We start from the raw sequence: 25,067 nt of genomic DNA, 5'->3' as shown, positions 1-25,067 counted from the left end.
TTTTAAAATAGTCTTCACAGGAAAAGGGGTAAATGATGATTTCTTTTAAACAAAAATAAGTACGGTATACTGTCTCATTAATAATAGCAATGGAGAAATCAGCTCCTGCTCATTCAAACATTTAGGCCTGTAGACTATTTCCCTTCTATTATAACATTTTGAATAATATTGCTATTACACTATTTTACTTTAGTTTGACAAATACAGCATAAACTTGGTGGTTGTGGCATTTTTGTGCTTTAATTAAACAAAAAAAAATGAAAATACTATCTGTGTCGTGCTTGCTCAGGGTCATAATGGCTGTTTGAAAGCCTGGCATCACACCTGTACTGGAGGACACCACAGGTGAGTTCCGGGGAAGTCACTGAACACGGAGCTGCAAAACGACAGGCTGACTAGATTATAGGAGCACTCACTTACCCAAATTATCAAGCTATCGCACAGTTCGGATTTATTTACTTCCATCGGTTTAACGCACTTCCACACAGTTTTCAATTCATTAAAAACAAATTTTAACTTTAGCCTACGCTCTTCCGTCTAAGCGCACCTGAGTCAGTTGGGAAATTATGACACTTGAATGGCTACTGAAAACAAGGAATGCTGGATATGGGAATGACGATTGGCTGGCCTCGTGTTGATTGACATTTGTAATGTCCATTCAAGACTCAAATCATGATTAAAGTGCCCACCTTCTCCCTCTTCACCCTCAATGGAGCGACTCTCTCGACATGGCAGGTAAACAGTGGCAGAGTTTCAAGCTGTGCTGGTTTAAGAGGCGCGCAAATACTTGGGGCAAGGTGCAAATAGGTTAATAAATAAATCAATACAAGAAGTGCACGATTTGCATGATAAATTTGCAGAATATTTGCATTAAAGTTTTATATTTATTCCAAGAACACATTTAAGAAACCTGCATTTGAAAAGGTGATTTTAAATTCAAGACTGCGATTTAATAAAAATAAAACTTCGTCCCTTTCACGTATTGATTTTTCAAACGTGTCATTGATGCATAATACTGGAGTAGTATATTTTGCCTCACCCGTAATAGATCTATTAATATTTTGTATTTTAATCTGTATTGTACGCTTTAATTGGTTAATTGGTTTGTCAATCTTTAGATGACGCTATGAGGAAGTAGCAAGGGATGATTCTCTAATTAGCAGCTTACAGTACAGCTACCGGTATCCAAACCTTATCGCGACTGCCTGGCTGGAACTCCCGATTCTGCCTAGGAGAACACTCTGTGTGTCCTTACCCACATGCACAGAGCTACTCTCCCAATACAGTAGTTACATTTCAAATGTTTAGACAGTACGGGCAGCTACCACCATATTCGCTAAACACTTAAATAAATAGTTAGGTTTAAAAAGTATGCAGGCGGTCTCGTTTGCGGATTAAAAAAAAGTTTAACAAAGTTTACTACAATCTTTGAGAAAAAAGATGTTTTGTGAGAACTTTAAAATGATCATTCTCTGTTAAAGATTAATCAGCAACAGTGAACAACACGATGCGCTTAACAGAAAATCATTTTACAAGTAAGCAAATCCAGTTCTAAAATTGGTTGTCCGATGATCATTAAAAACTAGACATGAACGATCAGTCCTCAGCAAAGACCTGAGCTTCATCCCCTTATGCCCCCACCTCAATGAATTTCGAGCTCGGCACGATGTTGAGCTCTTTTTCCGCCGCCTTCGTCTCCCTGCCCACTTCTTTGGCCAGGAGTCTTCCCCCCACATGACTGACCCTTTCTCCCGCTTGCAGAATTCCCGTTCTACCTGGACCCCTCCCCCTGGCCTCTTACCCTCTCTAGATCTTTTCATCGCTAACTGCCGCCGTGACATCGGCCGTCTCCATTTCTCTGCTCCCCTCACTCACTCCAACCTACCTCCATTCTCTTAGGTCCAACCCTGACATTGTCATTAAACCCGCTGACAAGGGTGGTGCTGTTGTTGTTTGGTGAACTGACCTCTACCTAGCGGAAGCTGAACGCCAACTCTCCGACACCTCCTCCTACCTCCACCTGGACCATGACCCCACTACCGAACATCAAACCACCATTTCCAAGACTGTCACTGACCTCATCTCCTCTGGCGATCTTCCCCCCGCGGCCACCAACCTCATAGTTCCCCAACCCCGCACAGCCCGCTTCTACCTCCTTCCCAAGATCCACAAACAGGACTTCCCTGGTAGACACATCGTTTCAGCATGTTCTTGCCCCACGGAACTTATCTCTTCCTATCTCGACTCTATCTTTTCTCCCCTTGTCCAGTTTCTTCCCACCTACATCAGCAACTCTTCGGACGCCCTCCGCCACTTTAACAGTTTCCAGTTTCCTGGCCCCAACCGCTTCCTTTTCACCATGAACGTACAATCCCTCTACACATCCATCCCCCACCAGGATGGCCTGAGGGCGCTCCGCTTCTTCCTTGAACAGAGGCCTGACCAGTCCCCATCCACCATCACCCTCCTCCGCCTGGCTGAACTTGTTCTCACATTGAACAACTTCTCCTTTAACTCCACTCATTTCCTCCAAATCAAAGGTGTTGCTATGGGTACCCGCATGGGTCCTAGCTATGCCTGCCTTTTCGTGGGATATGTGGAACACTCTTTGTTTCAGTCCTACTCAGGTCCCCTCCCTCACCTCTTTTTCCGATACATTGATGATTGTATCGGTGCCGTTTCCTGCTCTCGCCCCGAACTAGACAATTTAATTCACTTTGCCTCCAATTTCCACCCTTCCCTCACCTTCACATGGTCCATCTCTGACTCTTCCCTTCCCTTCCTCGACTTCTCCGTCTCCATCTCTGGGGATAGGTTATCGACCAATATTCACTACAAGCCCACTGACTCCCACAGCTACCTGGACTACACTTCCTCCCACCCCGCCTCTTGTAAGGACTCTATTCCATTCTCCCAGTTTCTCCGTCTCCGCCGTATCTGCTCCGACGATGCCACCTTCCACACCAGTGCTTCTGAAATGTCTTCCTTTTTCCTCAACCGAGGATTCCCCTCTACCGTGGTTGACACGGCCCTCGACCGTGTCCGTTCTATCTCCTGCACTTCTGCCCTCACCCCTGCCCCTCCCTCCCGGAACCACGATAGGGTTCCCCTTGTCCTCACCTTTCACCCCACCAGCCTCCACATTCAACGGATCATCCTCCGCCATTTCCGCTACCTCCAAAGTGATCCCACCACCAAACGCATCTTCCCCTCCCCTCCCCTTTCAGCATTCCGTAGAAACCGCTCCCTCCAAGACACCCTAGTCCACTCCTCTTATCACCCTCAACAGCCCTTCTCCTTCACCTGGCACCTTCCCGTGCAAGCGCAGGAGATGTAACACCTGCCCCTATACCTCCCCCCTTCCCACTGTCCAGGGCCCCAAACACACCTTCCAGGTGAAACAGTGATTTACTTGTACTTTTTGCAATCTAGTATACTGTATTCGCTGCTCACGATGCGGTCTCCTCTACATTGGGGAGACCAAACGCAGATTGGGTGACCGCTTTGCGGAACACCTCCGTTCAGTCCGTAAGGGTGACCCCGAGCTTCCGGTCGCCTGTCATTTTAATTCACCGCTCCATTCCCACTCGGACCTCACCGTCCTTGGCCTCTTGCATTGTTCCATGGAAGCTCAACGTAAACTCGAGGAACAGCACCTCATCTTCCGCTTAGGCACTTTGCAGCCTTCCGGACTCAATATCGAGTTCAACAATTTCAGATCATAACCTCGGCCCCTATTACTTTTTTACTTACATTTTTTCTACTCCTTTGTTTTAGGTCTTCCCTTCCCCCCCCCCGCTTTCCTTTTTTTTCTCTCTCCCACATGGCAGCTGTCTCTCTTTCTGCCAGTACACTTCACACCTAATCTGAGCCGTCTTTTGTCTCCACTTGTCCTATTACCATCTCGTCTGGTTTTGAATACCTCTTAATGTCTCTTTACTTCTTTTGTTCTATCGCAGCCCTGCCTTCGATCTATTTCATTTCCTTTCCAGTTTTGAAAAAGGGTTTACCCGAAACATCGACTCTAATTTCTCTCCACAGATGTTGCCTGGCCTGCTGAGTTTTTCCAGCATTTTCTGTTGTTATTTTGGATTTCCAGCATCTGCAGTATTTTGCTATTGTACTCATGAAAGCTAAGTAATTGGGGGATAGTTTATGGTTGAATCAGAATTTAGGATTGATTAGAAATTTATATATAATGGCAATGAAAAGGAAGTGGTTGATGCATTGAAATTCTTTAGTCCAGAATAGTAACAATTTCTTAATATTTTTATATCACAAAGTTCATCGGCATATTAATTTGGATTAATAATCCTTTTTCAAAACAAAGGAATCTTGCAATGGTGAGGTTTTTTTCAAACATTTTCTGTTGTACTTGCAATAAACTAGGATTTCAGTCATTTCTAAGCATTTTATGTTATCTTCAGCAACTATGCACTCATTCTGTACTGTGCATTATCAGATGAATGGTTGATAATTGCTATAACAATATAAGTAGACTGAGACAACACAGGCCTTTAGCACTCTTTGTACTATACATTTTGTACAACTGTACAGGACGTTGGTGAGACCACACCTGGAGTACTGCGTACGGTTTTGGTCTCCCTTATTTAAAGAGGGATATGCTTGCATTGGAGGCAGTTCAGAGAAGGTTCACGAGGTTGATTCCGGAGATGAAGGGGTTGTCTTATGAAGAAAGGTTGAGCAGGTTGGGCCTATACTCATTTAAGTTTAGAAGAATGAGAGGTGATCTTATTGAAACATACAAGTTTCTGAGGGGGCTTGACAGGGTAGATGCAGGGAGGATGTTTCCCCTTGTGGGGGAATCTGGAACTAGGGGGCACAGTTTCAGGATAAGGGGTCACCCATTTAAAATGGAAATGAGGAGGAATTTCTACTCTGAGGGTTGTGAATCTTTGGAGTTCTCTACCCCAGAGAGCTGTGGAGACGGAGTCATTGAATATATTCAAGGCGGAGATAGACAGATTTTTCAGCTACAGGGGAGTCAAGGGTTATGGGGATCAGGCGGGAAAGTGGCATTAAGGCCAAGTTCAGATTAGCCATGATCTTATTGAATGGTGGGGCAGGCTCGAGGGGCCGAATGGCCTATTCCTGCTCCTATTTCTTATGTTCTTATGTTTGTCCTCTTTCTACAAACACACATATATTTGTGTAGAGCCTTTAACACAGAAAACTGTCCCAAGGCACTTCATGCAAGCAGAGGAAAAATTGACACCAAGACAAAGATATTAGATGGGGTGATCAAAAGTTTGGTCAAAGGGGTGGGTTTTAAGGATGGCCTTAAAGAGAGGCAGAAAGGTTTGGGAAGAGAATTACATAGTGTGAGAAACAAAAGTTTGGTTGGTTGGTTGGGGGGGGGGTGCGGTGGGTGTGGTGGACAAGGTTACAGAGATTGGGAGGGGTGAGGCCATGAAAGGAGTTAAACACAAGGATGACAATTTTAAATTTGAGGTGTTGGGGACCAGGGAACAATGTAGGTCAGAAAGGACAGGGGTGATGGATGATTGGGATTTGGTGCAGGATAGGATACAGGCAGCAGAGTTTTAGGTGAGCTGTAGTTTACAGAGGATGGAAAATGATAGAAATAAAAATAGAAAATGCTGGAAATGCTCAGCAGGTCAGGCAGCATCTGTGGAGAGAGAAACAGTTAACATTTTAGGTTGAAGACCTTTCGTCAGAACTGGAAAAAGTTAGAGATGTAACAGATTTTAAGCAAGTGCAGGGGCAGGGAAAGGGGGGAGGGGAGAAAAGAACAAAAGGGAAGGTCTGTGATAGGGTGGAAGGCAGGAGAGATTAAGAGACAAAAGGGATGATGGTGCAAGGCAAAATGAGATGGTAATGGGACAAGAAACAAAAGATGACTCTAGATGAAGTGTAAATGGGAATGGCAGAATCATCAACGGCTGCCATGTGATAAAATAAGGGCAGAGATTATAGTCTGAAATTGTTGAACTCGATGTTGAGTCCAGAAGGCTGTAAAGTGCCTAATCGAAAGATGAGGTGCTGTTCCTCGAGCTTACGTTGAGCTTTGTTGGAACAGTGTAAAAGTCCAAGGACCGAGAGGTCAGAGTGGGAGTGAAGCGGAGAATTAAAGTGACAGGGGACCGGAAGCTCGGGGTCATGCTTACGGACTGAATGGAGGTGTTCCGCAAAGCGGTAACCCAATCTGCATTTGGTCTTCCCAATGTACAGGAGACCGCATCGTGAGCAGCGAATACAGTATACTAAATTGCAAGAAGTACAAGTAAATCGCTGTTTCACCTGGAAGGAGTGTTTGAGGCCCTGGACAGTGGGAAGGGAGGAGGTAAAAGGGCAGGTGTTGCATCTCCTATGCTTGCACAGGAAGGTGCCGTGGGAAGGGGAGGGGTTGTTGGGGGTGATTGAGGAGTGGATCAGAGTATCGTGGAGGAAGCGGTCCCTTCGGAATGCTGAAAGGGGAGGGGAAGATGTATTTGCTGGTGGGATCATGCTGGAGGTGGCGGAAATGGCGAAGGATGATGCGTTGAATGTGGAGGCTGGTGGGATGAAAGGTGAGCATCCGCAGTATTTTGCTTTTGTATTAATAGCAAATGGTAGGCCGGCCAGGAGAGCATTGGAATAGTCGAGTCTGGAGGTGACGAAGTCATGGCTGAGGGTTTCAATGGCAGATAGACTGAGGCGGGCGATGTTATGGAGGTGGAAGTAGGCGGCCTTTGTGATGGAGGGGGTGTGGGGTCAGAAGCACAGCTTGGGTCGAATAGGATGACAAGATTGCAAAGTCTGGTATCACTTGACGCATTGGCCTGGGCGGGAGGTGGAATTGGTGACGAGGGGACAGAGTTTGTGGTGAGGCCCAAAAATGATGGCTTCAGTCTTCCCAGTGTTTAACTGCAGGAAATTGCAACTGATCCAGGATTGGATTGCGGACAAAAAGTTTGACAACTCATTGGCAGTGAAGGGTTCAAGAGAGGGGGTGGAGAAGTAAAGCTGGGTGTCATCAGCGTACATGTGGAAGCTGACCCCATGTCTGTAAATGTCATCGCCAAGGGACAGCAGTAGATGAGGAAGAGGACGGGGGGGTGGGGGAAGCAAGGACAGATCCTTGGGGGACTCTGGAGGCAATGGTGTGGGGTAGGAAGAGAAGCTATTGTTAAAGATGTTCTAGCTATGATCAGATAGGCAAGAGTGGAGCCCAGTGAAGGCAACCCTACTGAGCTGGACAACTGAGGAAAGACGTTTGAGGAAGGGTCTGTGGTTGTTCGTGTCATAGTCAGCAGAGCGGTCGAGAAGGATGTGATGGGTTAATGCACCACAGTCACATTCAGAGTTTGTGTGTGTGAAATGACTGGCTTTATGTCTGGAGTGATATGGCAACTGGAGATTCACATCTCTTTGAAGCTAACCAATCAAGGATAAAACGTTAAAAAATTAACCTTTTCCAGCCCAGGCATGCATGAAGAACAACTCTCCAGAACATTGATGTCCTGTTGAATCATAGGTTATATTCTGTCTCTGCTGGTTCTGAGCCAAACAGCCACATCACTATCATGCTGGGTAAGATACGTCCTGCCAGAAATGAAACTCTCAAGAACATTATTCATTAATCGAACACTACATTCTAACTATCCAACAGTGTATTATAAAGCCCAACACCACCCCACCACACACACACACACACATTTGCTGATCTGTAGGGATCAGTGGGTGATAATCAGCTGAGATTAGGTTACTTAACACAGAGCAGAGATTGAACCTGGACTTACCCACAAAACTGCTAGAGTTTTAAAGATAAAAATATATTTTTTATACAAATGATGGCCATCTGAAATAAAAACATTAAATGCTATAAGTACACAAGTCCTGCAGGTTTAGACCCTTCGTCAAAATTGGGAACTGGAAGATAAATTTGAATTTTTAAAGGTACTGTACTTCTGGAAGAGTCCATCTCAGAAGAAACTAAAGCAAATAAAAGGTAAAGTAGTTGGCACATGCAGTAAAAATGAAAGCTTGGTGCTATTGCTATAAACTAGTCAATAAACTATTTGCCATGGAAAAATATACCATATTGTGCACAGTGCTTTATCAGAATTTTTAATAATGTTGAAGACGCTGTTCATGTTGCTCCCAGATTTTAACAGTACAAACCGGATCAATGAAGATTAACTCATTGAAGTTAGAATACAGCATTTCCATTGCTTCATTTAAGTACTTTAGTAACACTTATAGCACAACACGTTAAAAAAGAAAATACTTTATTTGCAGAAAACTGTGAAGGAGAAAAGCTATATAGCATTTTATAATGATGAATGTTGCAGAATTTAACAGTTACAAAAATGCAACTTTTATGAAAGAAAATAAACACCGTTTGAAATTTGTGAAATTTCCACTGTTGCAAGGTTGGAGACGAGGAATATATCAGACTAAAATCTGAGAGATTAAGGGTTGATTTAAATTTGCATAACTTGCAATCCACAGTGCTGTTGTGTTAAACATCTATTTACTTGGTGCTATGAATTGAAAACTTTGTTTTATTAATAATCATATGCTCATTTCCACAAATTTGTCTGCAGCAGTGGGGAGGAGTGAAATCAAAGGGCAGCGAGTGGTCATTCTCTCTCACCCCACATGTAATAAGTTTTCAGATTTTTGATTGGGTTGTTTTTCTAACCAAATACAATACAGGATAAATACCTCATCAGGTTTAGCAATACATCATTAACACTTATCTAAAGTTACATACTTTAAGCTCTCTCCATTGACCAATATCAGCACTTCCGATAATACTACAAGAAAAAAAGCATAGTATCACTAATCAATGTATATATATCTATATATATAAATCGGTCGATCTGTCTGTCTGCCCTTCTGTCTGCCCTTCTGTCTGTCTGTCTGTCCTCACGTGTGCGCCTGTCGGGCTATGCGCTCGAAAGTTACAGAGCGTACCTACGCGTGCGTTACGTCGAAAGAAAGCTTACCTTTCCAAAACGGTCTTAAGCGTATTTACGTTTCGGCCGGGCTAAAATCGCGCCCGCGGTATCCGAAAAACCTTCAACATTCCGCTCATTAGCATCTCATTATCCGCTTATTAGCGACAGAGTGACCTCGAGGTCGACCAATCGTACGCCGGGTTGCTGCCGCGTGCAGCCGGGCCCTCCTACGGTCGAGTGACGGGACGATTGACCAATCCTACGCTTTGGTCACCTGACGGTCGACCAATCGGTGCGTGTGTGGGCGGGCCTTATCGTTCTGAACCGAGGTGAGTGGCCGCCATCTTTATTCTCACCTGTGTGTTTATTTGTTAGGAGCGATTTTTTTTTAATGTGTAAAACATCAAAACACAATGTCTAAAACGTTAAAACACAATGAAGATGGTGTCCCATCTTCTTAACAGCCGTTTAAAAAAAAATAACTTTTGGTGTTTTCAGCAAGAATGCGCGTTCCTTCTCCGTGGCAGCTTTTTAAAAACATTAAAAAACTTTCAAGATGGCCTCCCATCTTCTTAACACCCGTTTATTAAAATTTTTTTTTTTAAAATTTCTGTTGCTTTCACAGACTGCGCGTTCCTTCTCCGTGGCAGCTTTAAAAAAAAAAAAAAAAATTTCTCTTGGTTTCACAGACTGCACGGGTTACCCCGGCAACCGGGCCCGCCGGCCGTCTCTCTCAGCCGCAATCGGTGGACTTCAAGCCGGCTCGGCCGGGGGGGCGGGGCTCTCGGGACTGCGGGGCGGGGCTCTCGGGAGTGCGGATCTCGGCCGGGGCTTGCTGAGCGTGAAGGGTTACCCCGGCAACCGGGCCCGCCGGCCATCTCGCACAGCCGCAATCGGCGGTCTTGAAGCCAGCTCGGAAGATCGGGCCTCCGGAGTTCAGTGCTTGGTTGGGGGGGGGGCGGGTGAGCCTCGGGTGGGGGGCGAGCCTTGGGCGGGGGGGGGGGGGCGGGCCAACCTCGGGAGTTCGGAGGGGGTGGGGATCAGGGGGCTTGGGAATTTGGGGGGACGGGGATCAGGGGGCTCGGGGACTCTTCCCCCCCCTTCCCCTCCCCTCCCCCCCCTCCTCCCCCCCCGCCCTCCCTCCCCTCCCCCCCGCCCTCCCTCTCGCCCGCCCTCCCCCCTCGCCCTCCCTCCCCTCCCCCCGCCCTCTCTTCCCCCCAGTCGCTCTCTCTCTTGCCCCCAGTCGCTCTCTCTCTTGCCCCCAGTCGCTCTCTCTCTTTCCCCCAGTCGCTCTCTCTCTTCCCCCCAGTCGCTCTCTCTCTTCCCCCCAGTCGCTCTCTCTCTCTCTTCCAACAACAACATTCCCTCGAAGAAGCCTCGGCACCGCCGGGCACTTCAGCTAGTTATGTATAATTAAAAAGTAGACTGGTTGACTATATTACTATCAATAGAGCGGAGAACAGTGTGATACCTGATGTAAGAAAAGGAGTCTTACACATCAAGTAACTTTAAAGTAAGCTTTAAGCAACTTACAAACACACTATATACAAGAGAGGTCTTTACCATGCCTCTGGTAGAAGCCTCTTACAATACTGAACAGTCTAGTATTTATACCAGTCCAACAGGAAGTGACATATGACAGGGAGTGAGGTATGTACACAGTTCATAGTTCACAGTTCACAGGAAGTGATGACATAACTTCCCGGAAGTTATTATTATCACATTCTTCCCTCCTGCAGGATTAGGAGGCTGTGTTCTACCTTTTGTTCCGCAGCCGCCGAACGAGGAAGAGTCGCACCCGTTTGGGTTCCCGTCGTAGAGGGTCGCTGGTCCGCTTACATGCGGTTGGCCATTGGTCAGAGTCTGTGTGGCCTGGATTACCCTGTGAAGGGTCGGGGAGATCATGGCTCCGTGTACGAGCCCCAATAGGTTCAAAGTCGGACTGCCTCTGTTCAGAGGGAGGTGCAGAGCTGGTCTGTGGCGGATCAGTACTTTCATGCGCGGTACTGGGAGGGTCGCAACTTTGAGTACGGGGTTCTACCGGCACCAAGCTAGTTGGTGTCCGATCAGGATCCTGGAGAGGGGTACCCGAGAGGTCCCAAGAGTTTCCTGGTGAAATGCCATCACCCGATGTCCCACTAGGTCCTGGTGGGCAGGGAGCCAGATCCCGTAATGATACGGTAGATTCTCGGCCGTCAGAATATCGTATGTTTGCATAGGTGGGGTTGGCATCGGTTAGTTCGACCTCGTCTATGAGAGGGTCATTTTTAGACGTCCGAACGTACCTTCGGAGTAATACAGGTCCAGGAGTAGTTAGCCATGACGGGAGTGATGTCCCATGAGATGAGCGACGCTGGAATCCAAAGAACCGCTCATGAGGTGTAGTATTTGTGGCTGTAGAAAGCAGGGACCGTATAGAGTGCAATGCATCCGGAAGCACTGTTTCCCATTGCTGGTCTGGTAGGCCCCGAGATCTTAAAGCGAGACGTACGGAATTCCAGATGATACCGTTATACCTCTCTACCTGCCCATTTCCGATGGGATGGTATGGTGTTGTTTTGCTTGTAGCAATTCCCCGTTCTGAGAGGTAGTCCTTGAGTTCCCTTGACATAAAGGATGGACCCCGATCTGAGTGAATATAAGCCGGCATGCCCAGAGAGAAAATACCTGCTCAAGGCAGCAGATTACTGTGGACGCCAGCATATTGGAGCAGGGGAAGGCAAACGGAAAATGTGAATATTCGTCGATCATGGTGAGAAAATATGTGTTCCGAGTTGAAGAGGGCACTGGGCCCTTAAAATCGATGCTAAGTCGTTGCATCGGTTGGGTTGCATGTATGAGTATACCATCTGAGGGGCGGAAGAACTGAGGTTTTAATTCCGCACAAAGCCGGCATTCTGAGCATATTTTCTTTACATCTCCAGTGGAAAAAGGGAGATTCTGTGATCGTACGAAATGTAGCATGCGTGTAACGCCAGGATGACACAATCCATTGTGGACATCCATGAGAGTCGAGGACGACATAGTGGAGCAGAATGCCCGTGTGAGGGTGTCCGGGGCCACATTCTCCTTGCCTGGCCGATAGAGAATGGTATAACCAAAAGAGGCCAGTTCCATCCTCCAAAGTTGTATTTTATTATTCTTAATTTTGGTTCGTTTTTGATTATCGAGCATGAAGGCGACTGATCGTTGGTCCGTGATCAATGTAAAGTGCTGGCGAGCTAGAAAATGGTTCCACTTCCATACTGCCTCTATGATGGCTGTGGCTTCCTTCTCAACCGGAGGATAATGTAGCTCAGCACCTTGTAAGGTCCTGGACATAAATGCTACAGGACGACCTTCCTGATTCAGAGTAGCCGAGATCGCCACCTCCGAGGCATCACATTCAACCACGAAAGGGAGATTCTCATCGATGGAGTGAAGAGCCGCTTTCTCCAACTGTTTTTTGAGAAGGTTAAAGGCTGCAACAGCTGCTGTTCCCAGTGGAAATGATCTAGCATGCAGCAAGGGTTGGATTTTGTCTGAAAAATGAGGAATCCATTTAGCGTAGTATGCAAACAGACCGAGAGCCCGACGTAAAGAAGCCGGATTCTTAGGTGACGGGAGCTCTTGGAGCGGGCGAAGTCTTTCTGGGTCTGGCTTAATGATACCATTGCCTACGCAGTAGCCAAGGATGTTGATGGTCGGTTGCGACTCAACAGATTTGGATTCATTCAGGGTTAAATTACGGCGATGGAGGGCATCCCGAAATTTTTGGAGGTTGGTGTCGTGTTCCTGTTGATCGTGACCTGCAATGGTAATGTTATCAAGATAGGGAAAAGTATCCCTTAGGTTTTCCTGTTTAACCAGGCCATCCATTGCCCGTTGGAAGACAGCCACTCCATTAGCAACCCCGAATGGGAGGCGACGAAATTGGTACAGCCGTCCATTAGCCTCAAAGGCCGTGTACTGCTTATCTGAGACCTTCAAGGGTACCTGATGATAGGCACTTTTTAAGTCGTAAGTTGAGAACACTTTGTATTCGGCCAGTTTATTAACCATATCATCAATGCATGGCAATGGGTAGGCGTCCAAGTCAGTATATTGATTGATGGTTTGCGAATAATCAATGCATAGTCACTGTTTGTGAGGTTTTAGAGGGTTCTTGACAATGACGACTTGAGCCCGCCAGGGCGATGAACATGGTTCGATGATATCCTCTGCTAGAAATCGAGAGATTTCAGCCTCAATAAAAGATTGGTCTTCCTGATTAAAGCGCCGCGATTTCGTTATTATTGGTTTGCATCGAGGCGGAATACTGGCAAATAATGAGGGTTCATCCAGTGAAGCTGCTGATAATGCACAAAACGGTAATTTAGACGGTATATTAGAAATAGTAAGACCAGGTTTGGATCCGCCAAACTCAATAGTGAGTTTCTTATGCTGTTTCTGGAAATCCAGCCCTAAGAGGAGATCACTACATAAGTCCTTGAGTACCGAAAGTCGGGTGGAGGGATACATGCGACCATTAAGTGTCATATCAACAATACAAAAGCTGGAGATTCTGGTATTCAGTGATGACTGAGCCATCGCAATTGCCTGGTCCGATGGGAAGACATGTAGTTTCAATTTCGCAACAATCTGTTCCTTAATGAAACTATCAGTACTTCCTGAGTCAATTAAGGCATCTAAGGTATGCCCTTTAATTGAAACTTTTGTAGCTGCATGAGACAGGTTCTGTGGGCAAGCAGCTGTAATTGGTGTCGTTGCACAGAGAGTGGCTAAAACTCTCGGTGTGCTTCTTCGGGAGAGAGCTCGAGAGGAAGCTTGATAGGTCCTAGCTGGAGCATCCTGATAGGCCCTAATTGGGGCAGTTCGGTAGGCCTTAGCTGGATTGGCCCTCATAGAGGCCCTTGATAGGCAAACTTTAGCAAAGTGTCCTTTTTTTTTGCAATAACTGCAGATTGCATTGCGAGCAGGGCAGGTTTTCCTAGGGTGAAAAGCATCTCCACAAAAGAAGCATTCCCTCCTAGATTGCCAAGAGGCTGCTAAAGTGGGGTCATCCTCCTCTTCTTCATCAGAATTATCAGAATTAGATTCCCCCATGATAGGGTTCACCTGAGACCGCTTGAATTGTCTGGTTGCAGTTACAGCAGCAGATCGAGATCTGGGCAGCTGATAGAGGTCTGCATTTCTCTTTGCCAAATCCAGAGAACAAGCTAGGTCAAAAACTTTTTGTAGCTCAAGTGTTTTACTTTCTAGTAGACGCTGGCGTATAAATGGAGAGGCAATCCCGCAGATGAAAGCATCACAAATCATTTCTTCGCAGTACAGCTCAGCTGAGGCTGCCTGAAAGTTACAATCTATGCTGAGCCTGCGAAGTTCTTGGAGGAATTCATTAATCGATTCCCCTGGCCCTTGTTGGGCTGTGGCCAGTAGATGTCTAGCATAGACCTCATTTGGAGTCTTGGCATACAGTTTCTTAAGTGCCCGAATCACCTCATCGTAATTATCTCATTCATCAACATATTCGAACACTTTTGGGGTTACATAGTTGATAAGTATCCTCAATCTAGTAGGAGCATCCGCTTCACATTCATCCAGAAAATTCTCAAAAGTACGGTACCAATGCTTCCATACCCTGCCAGCTGCTGGTGTATTCGGGTCCAAGTCCAGACGAATAGGTCTAAGGATTCTCTCCATGATGGGTGGTTCCCTGGATCCTTCACTCCGAGTTTGTCCGAAGGTCTAGTATTTGTGAGTGTAAATACTAAGTTGCTTAAATTGATGTAAGAAAAGGAGTCTTACACATCAAGTAACTTTAAGGTAAGCTTTAAGCAACTTACAAACACACTATATACAAGAGAGGTCTTTACCATGCCTCTGGTAGAAGCCTCTTACAATACTGAACAGTCCAGTATTTATACCAGTCCAACAGGAAGTGACATATGACAGGAAGTGAGGTATGTACACAGTTCATAGTTCATAGTTCACAGTTCACAGGGAGTGATGCCATAACTTCCCGGAAGTTATTATTATTATCACAATACCTAGAATATATTATGATGTTGGTAGTCCTGTAGGTATTGATTAAGAGAATTCTACTAGTTGTCCTCTGCTTTCCATAGCACCATGGACGCCCTAGCTCCATTGCTAATAAGGGAGAAATGCATATTACTAAATACTGTTAGTACCAAACAATGTGCCACTAACTCAGTTTAGTTGCGGTGGTAAGGAAATACAATTTAGCCATATGTACATTCAACAGCACATTGCGGTATTATGCACTTGCCACCCAGTGCTCCTAGAGATTTCAAACACTATTTACCAGCATAAAAAGAAGATTGCACAGTATAATGTTGATAAGAAGGATCAGAACATTTCTAATTCTGGTCCAATGTCACCCCCTTCCCCCATCGCTATTAATTATCCTTATTAAACCACTTCAGCTGTGTATGTTTAAAATACAGCTCAACTCGTAAGTACACTCGATCTCAGGAGTATTTCTGGTTTGCATAATTAGTGCAAAACATTTTTGTACCACTAGATGTCATCAATTAGCAAATACAGTCTTGCACTGGAAAAGATTTTCTGCAGGGCAGGGCAGAGGCCCAGCATGCTACATGCCTTACTAAATTGAAAGAGAATACGCACCTTAGTGTGCCTACTTTCAAACAAAGGCCGTTACATCTGCAGGACCTTATTTAGGTATTACTAGCCTCTTTGCACTCATCATTGTAAGGTGCCTGATTAGCTTGGAGGACAAAGCATTGAAACAAAAGGAATGTGTAGGCTGAATGTTAAGGTAAAAAATCACATTCACCCTCTGACGTTTGTTATAGTGCCTGAAGGACATGAGTCACTGTTGGGGGATAAGGCCTGTGTGGATTTGGGCTTGGTAAAACAAATCTATACTGTCAATGAACAGAACTGAGTGCAGAGTGCCCCCCAAGATACTACAAATCTAACCCATGAGACTATAGCACACAAATATGCAGATGTCTTTCAGGGTTTCGGAGCACTGCCCTTTACATACTCCATCAAACTGAGAGAGGATGCACAACCTGTGATTCACGCACCCAGGAGAGTTCCAGTGGCTCTCCGTGAAAAACTGAGGAAAGAGTTAGACCGCATGGAGGAACTAGCTGTCATAAAGAAGATTGAGGAACCGACTGACTGGGTAAATTCCATGGTGTGCGTCAATTCAAAGAAAACTGATAAATTGCGTGTCTGCATAGATCCCAAGGACCTTAACGCCAATATCAAAAGAGAGCACTACCAAATTCCAAAGAGAGAGGAAATAGTCAGCGAAATGACAGAAGCGAAAGTCTTCTCCAAAATGGACGCCTCACATGGTTTCTGGCAGTTGAAACTTGATGAAGAAAGTGCTAAGCTGTGCACTTTTAACACCCCGTTTGGTCGATACTCCTACCAACGTCTGCCCTTTGGTATTAGCTCTGCCCCAGAAATCTTTCACCGAGCAATGGAGCAAATCATCAAGGGCCTGGAGGGAGTGCGGGTGTACGTGGATGATCTGGTAGTATGGGGCTCCACTCAAGGGGAGCACAACACCAGACTGGAGAAAACACTTCAGAGAATACAGCAGTATGGACTCAAACTAAATAAAGACAAATGTCAGTTCGGTGTCAATGAAATCACATTCCTCGGCGACAAGATCTCTGCAGAGGGGATTCAGCTAGACAAGTCAAAGGTAAAAGCTATACATGACATGGAGAAACCAAAGGACAAGAAAGGGGTTCAGCGGGCCCTTGGCACGGTTAACTACCTAGGAAAATTCATTCCAAATCTAGCAGAGAAAACTGTTCATCTGAGAAAACTGCTGCACCAAGAGACTGAGTTCCAATGGGGACATGAACATGAGAGAGAATGGAAGGGGCTACTACACATTCTAGCAAGTGAACCCCTACTGAAGTTCTTCTGCCCTAAAAAGATGACAAAAGTGTCCACAGATGCCTCTAAGAATGGATTAGGGGCTGTCCTACAGGAAGATGAAGGAGAATGGCGACCAGTGGCGTATGCGTCACGCTCCATGACGGCTACAGAGTGCCGGTACGCGCAGATCGAGAAGGAGTGCCTTGGCTTGGCATTTGGGTGTGAAAAATTTCATACCTACATCTATGGTCTTCCCAAGGTTATCCTAGAAACGGACCATAAGCCACTGCTAGGGATCGCAAAGAAGAATCTGTGTGACATGTCACCACGGATACAACGCCTGATGATGAGACTTCAATGTTACGATTTCGAGCTAACATACGTGCCAGGGACACACATGTTCATTGCAGACACACTATCCAGGGCTGTGCCGTATGCCACACAAAACAGTGAAACAGAAGAGGATGTGGCTCTTCATGTGGATATGGTCTACGCAGCATTGCCCGCCACACAGGAGAAACTATCAGTGATAGTCACAGAGACATCAAAGGACCCAGTCTTGAGTAAAGTAATGAGAAATCTTCAAGAGGGCTGGAAGAAAGGGTCATGTAAACAATATTATCACATTCAGTCTGAGCTCTCTGTGGTCAATGGATTACTGCTTAAGTGTGACAATAAGAATATGGACTGCAGCGGTTCAAGAAGGCGGCTCACCACCATCTTCTCAAGGGCAATTAGGGATGGGCACTAAATGCAGGCCTAGCCAGCGACGCCCATATCCCATCAATGAATTAAAAAAAAGGATAGTAGTGCCCACCTCTATGCGACGAGAAATGCTCAACAGGATACACGAAGGGCATCTGGGTGCAGAAAAGTCAAAAAGGAGAGCACATGAGGCACTCTAATGGCCAAACATGAACTCTGATATTGACCAGCGAGTGTGCTACATGTCAGGAGTATCACTACAAGCAAGCAAAAGAGCCCCTCATTACCACAGAGCTCCCATCACACCCTTGGGAAAAGGTCGGAACTGATATATTTCACTATGAAGGAAAAGACTATTTGTTAGTTATCGATTATTATTCCAATTATCCGGAGATTGCTCTCTTGTCCAGTACTACATCAAGAGCTGTGATAACTCATCTGAAGTCAATCTTTGCCAGGCAGGGCATCCCTCTAACCCTGGTCTCTGATAATGGCTCTCCCTATGCCAGTCATGAGTTTAGTCATGTAACCTCCAGCCCGCTCTATCCTCAGGCTAATGGAAAGGCGGAGAAGGGGGTACAGATTGTGAAAAGACTATTAAAGAAAGCAGCACACAGCAACACTGACCCATATCTGGCCCTGATGTCGTACAGGGCGGGCCCGCTAGCAAGTGGCAAGTCTCCAGCTGAGCTCTTACTGGGTCAGAAAATCCGTACACGACTTCCCAGTTATGTCACACCTGACCACAGAGATGAGGTGTGGGCAGACAAGGCTCGTAAGCTACAACAGCAACAAAAAACACTTCATGACCGCACAGCCACTACACTAGTGCCGCTACAGGAGAAGGATATAGTCCGCATTGAAGGGCCTGAGTCATGGCCTACAAGAGCCACAGTTCTACAACAGGTCGCCCCCAGGTCATACAGTGTCATGACAGAGAACGGCAATGTGCTTCGCAGAAACAGGAGGCACCTACTGAAAACCACAGAGACTTTTCAGCCTCAGGAGGACGGAGAGGATGACGAGATGAGGGAAATGCCACAAAGAGATGAGATGAGGGAAATGCCACAAAGAGACGAAGGACACAATAGTGATAATGTGGATACAACTGGGGTGGTTCAGCAAACACCCATCCAGCCACGCAGGTCACAGCGCACCAGAAAGCCTGCAGTTAAACTTGACCTGTAGACAGGGATTGATAAGACTGTAAACAGTTAATGGACTCATGGGTATGGGTAAGGTTTATACCTACCTGCAATTAGTTACACTGACTGGTTCTATATGATGTTAACAAGTTCTATGTGTTATGTTATGTTATGTTGTTACTGTGTTATGTCTTCATTGAAGGGGGAAGATGTAAGGATAACCGTAGCTGTTGTAAGGACAGCGGGGGTTTGATTGACAGCTCGTTGATGGCTGATGTCATATCTGGGGGTGGGATCCAACGCCATCTTACATAAGAACGTAAGAAATAGGAGCAGGAGTAGGCCAATCGGCCCCTCGAGCCTGCTCCGCCAATCAATAAGATCATGGCTGATCTGATCCTAACCGCCAATCTACTATCACAGAACCATCTCCTGAATCTAACAGAATTAGACAAACAAAATAGGAGCAGGATCAGGCTACACGGCCCCTGGGCCCGCTCTGCTACCCACAGGGCCATGTCCGATCCGAACCTAGACTCATGTCCAAATTCCTGCCCGCTCCCCGTAACCCTTAATTCCCTTTACTTCTAGGAAACTGTCTATTTCTGTTTTAAATTTATGTAATGATGTAGCTTCTGCAGCTTTTTGGGGCAGCATATTCCATGGACCTACCACCCTCTGAGTGAAGTAGTTCCTCCTCATCTCAGTTTTGAAAGAGCAGCCCCTTATTCTAAGACTATGCCCCCTAGTTCTAGTTTCACCCATCATCGGGAACATCCTCCCCGCATCCACCCGATCCAACCCCTTCACAATCTTATATGTTTCAATAAGATCGCCTCTCATTCTTCTGAACTCCAATGAGTAGAGTCCCAATCTACTCAACCTCTCCTCATATGTCCATCCCCTCATCCCCGGGATTAACCGAGTGAACCTTCTTTGTACTGACTCGAGAGCAAGTATGTCTTTTCTTAAGTATGGACACCAAAACTGTATGCAGTATTCCAGGTGCGGTCTCACCAATACCTTGTACAACTGAAGCAATACCTCCCTATTTTTATATTTTATCCCCCTAGCAATGAAAGCCAACATTCCATTGGCCTTCTTAATCACTTGCTGCACCTGCATACTAACCTTTTGAGTTTCGTGCACCAGGACCCCCAGATCCCTTTGTACTTCAGTACTTTCCAGTTTCTTGCCATTAAGATAATAACTTGCTCTACGATTTTTCCTGCCAAAGTGCATAACCTCACACTTTCCAGTATTGTATTCCATCTGCCAAATCTCTGCCCACTTACTTAGCCTGTCGATGTCCCCTTGCAGGTTTTTTATGTCCTCCTCACTCACTACTTTCCCTCCCATCTTAGTATCATCTGCAAACTTTGATATGTTACACTTGGTCCCCTCCTCCAAATCGTTAATATAGATTGTAAAGAGTTGGGGACCCAGCACTGATCCCTGCGGAACACCACTAGTTACTGATTGCCAGTCTGAGAATGAACCATTTATCCCAACTCTCTGCCTTCTGTTAGATAGCCAATCCTCTATCCATGCCAGAATATTACCCCCAATCCCGTGATTTTTTTATCTTAAGCAATAATCTTTTGTGTGGCACCTTGTCAAATGCCTTTTGGAAGTCTAAATACACTACGTCCACTGGTTCCCCTTTATCCACCCTATATGTTACTTCCTCAAAGAACTCCAGCAAATTTGTCAAACATGACTTCCCCTTCATAAAACCATGCTGACTTTGTCCTATTAAATGATGATTATTCAAATGTCCTGTTACTGTCTCCTTAATAATGGACTCCAAAATTTTACCTACCACAGATATTAGGCTAACCGGTCTATAGTTTCCAGCCTTCTGTCTACTGCCCTTTTTAAATAAGGGTGTTACATTAGCAGTTTTCCAGTCTGCCGGGACCTTTGCTGAGTCCAGGGAGTTTTGGAAAATTATTACCAATGCATCCACAATCCCTACCGCCACTTCCCTCAAGAACCTAGGATGTAAGCCATCAGGTCCAGGTGATTTATCTGCCTTAAGTCCCATTATTTTACCGAGTACCGCTTCCTTAGTGATTTTGATCGTGTTTAGCTCCTCCCCCCCTATAGCCCCCTGTTTGTCCAGTGTTGGGATATTCTTAGTGTCCTCTACTGTAAAGACTGATACAAAATATTCATTCAGTGTTTTTGCCATCTCCATATTTCCCACCATTAATTTCCCGGTCTCATCCTCTAAGGGACCAACATTTACTTTAGCCACCCTATTTCTTTTTATATAACTATAAAAACTCTTACTATCTGTTTTTATATTTTTTGCTAATTTACTTTCATAATCTATCTTCCCTTTCTTAATCAATCTTTTTGTTATTTTTTGCTGTCTTTTAAAGTTTTCCCAATCCTCTATCCTCCCACTAGATTTGGCTGCCTTATATGCCCTTGTTTTTAGTCGAATACTATCCTTAATTTCTTTACTTAGCCACGGATGGCTGTCTTTTCTTTTACACCCTTTTCTTCTCAGTGGAATATTTTTTTTTTGGAAGTTGTAAAATAACTCCTTAAATGTACACCACTGATCATGTATCGTCTTACCCTTTAATCTATTTTCCCAATCCACTCCACTCAATTCCGCACTCATACCTTCATAGTCTCCTTTATTCAAGCTTAGCACGCTTGTTTGAGATCCAACCTTCTCACCCTCTAATTGAATATGGAATTCAACCATGTTATGGTCACTCATTCCAAGGGGATCCTTTACTAGGACATTTTTAATTAATCCTGTCTCATTACACAGGACCAAATCTAAGGTTGCTTGCCCCCTGGTCGGTTCAGTTACATACTGCTCAAGAAATCCATCCCTAATACACTCAATGAACTCATCCTCAAGGCAGCCCTGCCCAATTTGATTTGTCCAATTAATATGATAGTTAAAATCCCCCATAATTATAGATGTTCCCTTATTACAAGCCTCAACTATTTCCTGATTGATACTCCGTCCAACAGAGTTGCAACTGTTTGGAGGCCTATAGACTATGCCCACTAGTGTTTTTTTCCCCTTATTATTCCTTACCTCCAAACTGTTTCATTATCCTGATCTTTTGACCCAATATCATTTCTCTGTATTACAGTGATTCCTTCCTTTATTAACATAGCCACCCCACCTCCCCTTCCTTCCCGCCTGTCCTTCCTGATTGTTAAATAACCTGGTATGTTTAATTCCCAGGCATTGTCACCCTGCAGCCATGTTTCTGTAATGGCCACAAGATCATATCCATATGTAGTTATTTGTGCCATTAACTCGTCTATTTTGTTACGAATGCTACGTGCATTCAGATAGAGAACTTTCAAATATGCTTTGTGACACTTAGTTCCTGCTTTTGCCCTTTTTATTACTTTACCTTTTACTCCATACCTTCTGCCCCTTCCTGACACGCTCTGGTTTTTAATTTCCCCACTGCTACCTAAGTCTATGACCTTCTCTGTTGTCATTTTTATAATTTGCTCTCTAGGAACCTCCCCCCCACTAGTTAGTTTAAAGCCCTCTCTACAACCCTAGTTATATGATCCGCCAGGACTCTAGTCCCAGCACTGGCCAAGTGAAGCCCGTCCCAACGGAACAACTCCCTCCTGCCCCAGCACTGGTGCCAGTGTCCCAGGAAGCAAAACCCATTTCTCCCACACCAGTCTTTGAGCCACGCATTTAACTCTCTAATTTTATTTGTCCTAGCCAAATTCGCTCGTGGCTCAGGTAATAATCCAGAGATTATTACCCTTGAGGTTCTGTTTTTTAATTTGACCCCTAGCTGCTCATACTCCTTTAACAGAACCGGCTTCCTAGTCCTATCTACGTCGTTTGTACCAACATGGACCACGACAACTGGATCCACCCCCTCCCACTGCAAGTTTCTTTCCAGCCCAGAGGAGATGTCCTTAACTCTGGCACCGGGTAGGCAACACAGCCTTCGGGACTCTCGCTCTCGGCTGCAGAGAACTCTATCTATCCCCCTACCCCCTAATAATACTATCCCCTACCACTACAACATTTCTATTTACTCCCCCCTCTTGAATGGCCCCCCGTTCCACGGTGCTGTGGCCAGGTTGCTCATCCTACCTGCAGTCCCTGCTCCTGTCCCCACAGGGAGTAAGAACCTCAAACCTGTTGGACAAGAGCAAGTGCTGCGGCTCCTCCAGCTCTACCTCCTGGATCCCGTACCTGCCTCACTCATAGTCACACCGTCCTGTCCCTGACCATGGGCTACATCTGAATTAATTAACTTCATAGGTGTGACCACCTCCTGATACACAGAGTCTTGGCCATGCTTTCAGACTGTACTGGGAGACACAGGAGCAGGACTGAATAAAATGGTTCTCCTCAACAACTGCTTGTGAGACTTGTAATTGCATTACTAAGATAACATTACACTAGTCATAGAGTTATACAGCACAGAAAGCAGCCCATCGTGTCCATGCCGGCCATCAAGCCCTGTCTATTGTAATCCCATTTTCCAGCGCTTGGTCCGTAGCCTTGTATGCCATGGCGTTTCAAGTGCTCATCTAAATGCTTCTTGAATGTTGTGAGGGTTCCTGCCTCTACCACCCTTTCAGGCAGTGAGTTCCAGATTCCAACCACCCTCTGGGTGAAAAAGTTTTTCTTCAAATCCCCTCTAAACCTCCTGCCCCTTACCTTGAAACTATGCCCCCTGGTTATTAACCCATCTACTAAAGGGAAAAGTTCCTTTCTATCTACCCTATCTATGCCCCTCATAATTTTGTACACCTCAATCAGGTCCCCCTCAGCCTTCTCTGCTCTAAGGAAAACAGTCCCAGCCTGGCCAGTCTCTCTTCATAGCTGAAGCGCTGCAGCCCAGGTAACATCTTGGTGAATCTCCTCTGCATCCTCTCCAATGCAATCACATCCTTCCTACAGTGTGGCGCCCAGAACTGCACACAGTATTCCAGCTGTGGCCTAACTAGTGTTTTGTACAGCTCCATCATAACCTCCCTGCTCTTATATTCTATGCTTCGGCTAATGAAGGCAAGTATCCCATATGCCTTTTTAACCACCTTATCTACCTGTCCTGCTGCCTTCAGGGATCTATGTACATGCACACCAAGGTCCCTATGATCCTGTCCTTCCTAGGGTCTTACCATTCATTGTATATTCCCTTACCTTGTTAGCCCTCCCAAAATGCATCACCTCACACTTTTCAGGGTTAAATTCCATTTGCCACTGTTCTGCCCACCTGACCAACCCGTCTATATCGTCCTGTAGCCTGAGGCTTTCCTTCTCGCTATTTACCACCCCACCAATTTTCGTGTCATCTGCGAACTTACTGATCATACCTCCTACATTCATATCTAAATCATTAATGTGCACTACAAACAGCAAAGGACCCAGCATCGATCCCTGCAGTACACCACTGGACACAGGCTTCCAGTCACAAAAACAACCTTCGACCATCACCCTCTGCCTCCTGCCACTAAGCCAATTTTGCATCCAATGTGCCAAGTTGCCCTGGATCCCAGGGGCTCTTACCTTCTTGACCAGTTTTCCATGCGCGACTTTGTCAAAAGCCTTACTGAAGTCCATGTAGACCACATCAACTGCACTACCCTCATCCACACACCTAGTCACCCCCTCAAAAAATTCAATCAAATTGGTCAGACATGATCTCCCCCTGACAAAGCTATGCTGACTATCCTTGATTAATCTTTGCCTCTCCAAGTGGAGACTAATTCTGTCCCTCAGAATTTTTTCCAATAATTTCCCTACCACTGATGTTAGGCTCACTGGCCTGTAATTCCCTGGTTTATTCCTACTACCCTTCTTGAATAATGGTACTACTTTAGCTGTTCTTCAGTCCTCTGGCACCTCCCCTGTGGCCAGAGAGGTTCTGAAAATTTGTGTCAGAGCCTCTGCAATCTCCTCCCTTGTCTCACACAGCAGCCTGGGATACATCTCGTCTGGGCCTGGGGATTTATCCACTTTTAAGCCCGCTAAAACCGCTAGTACCTCCTCCCTCTCAATACTAATTTGTTCAAGTATATCACAATCCCCCTGCCTGATTTCTATGCCTACATCGTCCTTCTCCATAGTGAACACAGATGCAAAATATTCATTTAAAACCCCACCTACATCTTCTGGCTCTACACAGATTGCCACTTTGGTCCCTAATGGGCCCTACTCTTTCCCTGGTTATCCAATTGCCCTTAATATTCTTATAAAACACCTTGAGATTTTACTTTATTTTGCCCGCCAGCATTATTTCATGCCCCCTCTTTGCTCTCCTAATTTATTTTTTAAGTACCCCAATGCACTTTCTATACTCCTCTGTTTACTGACCCACTTGCCAGAGGAAACAGTTTCTCCCTACTTACTCTAGGAAACCCCTCGTAATTTTGAATACCTCCATTAGGTTTC

General features: G+C 45.5%; 1 protein-coding gene across 3 annotated transcripts in view; it reads right to left on the bottom strand.

The window, feature by feature from the left end:
- hook1 (hook microtubule-tethering protein 1) overlaps window positions 1–601 on the bottom strand; it is a 115,086-nt gene extending 114,485 nt beyond the window's left edge. For all 3 annotated transcript variants that reach the window (XM_085982844.1, XM_085982842.1, XM_085982843.1), the window contains exon 1: window positions 421–601. Coding sequence is in view for 2 of the 3 variants with exons in the window: in XM_085982842.1 (XP_085838968.1) it covers window positions 421–465 (45 nt within the window). In the remaining variant the exon portion in view is untranslated. The remainder of the gene's footprint in view (window positions 1–420) is intronic.
- Between the last annotated feature and the right edge of the window lie 24,466 nt (window positions 602–25,067).

Source organism: Somniosus microcephalus, chromosome 3 (assembly GCF_052327205.1).
Source record: "Somniosus microcephalus isolate GS21.2 chromosome 3, FLI_Smic_1.0, whole genome shotgun sequence".
Taxonomy (NCBI): domain Eukaryota; kingdom Metazoa; phylum Chordata; class Chondrichthyes; order Squaliformes; family Somniosidae; genus Somniosus; species Somniosus microcephalus.
This window is presented reverse-complemented; position numbering and strand designations above follow the sequence as displayed.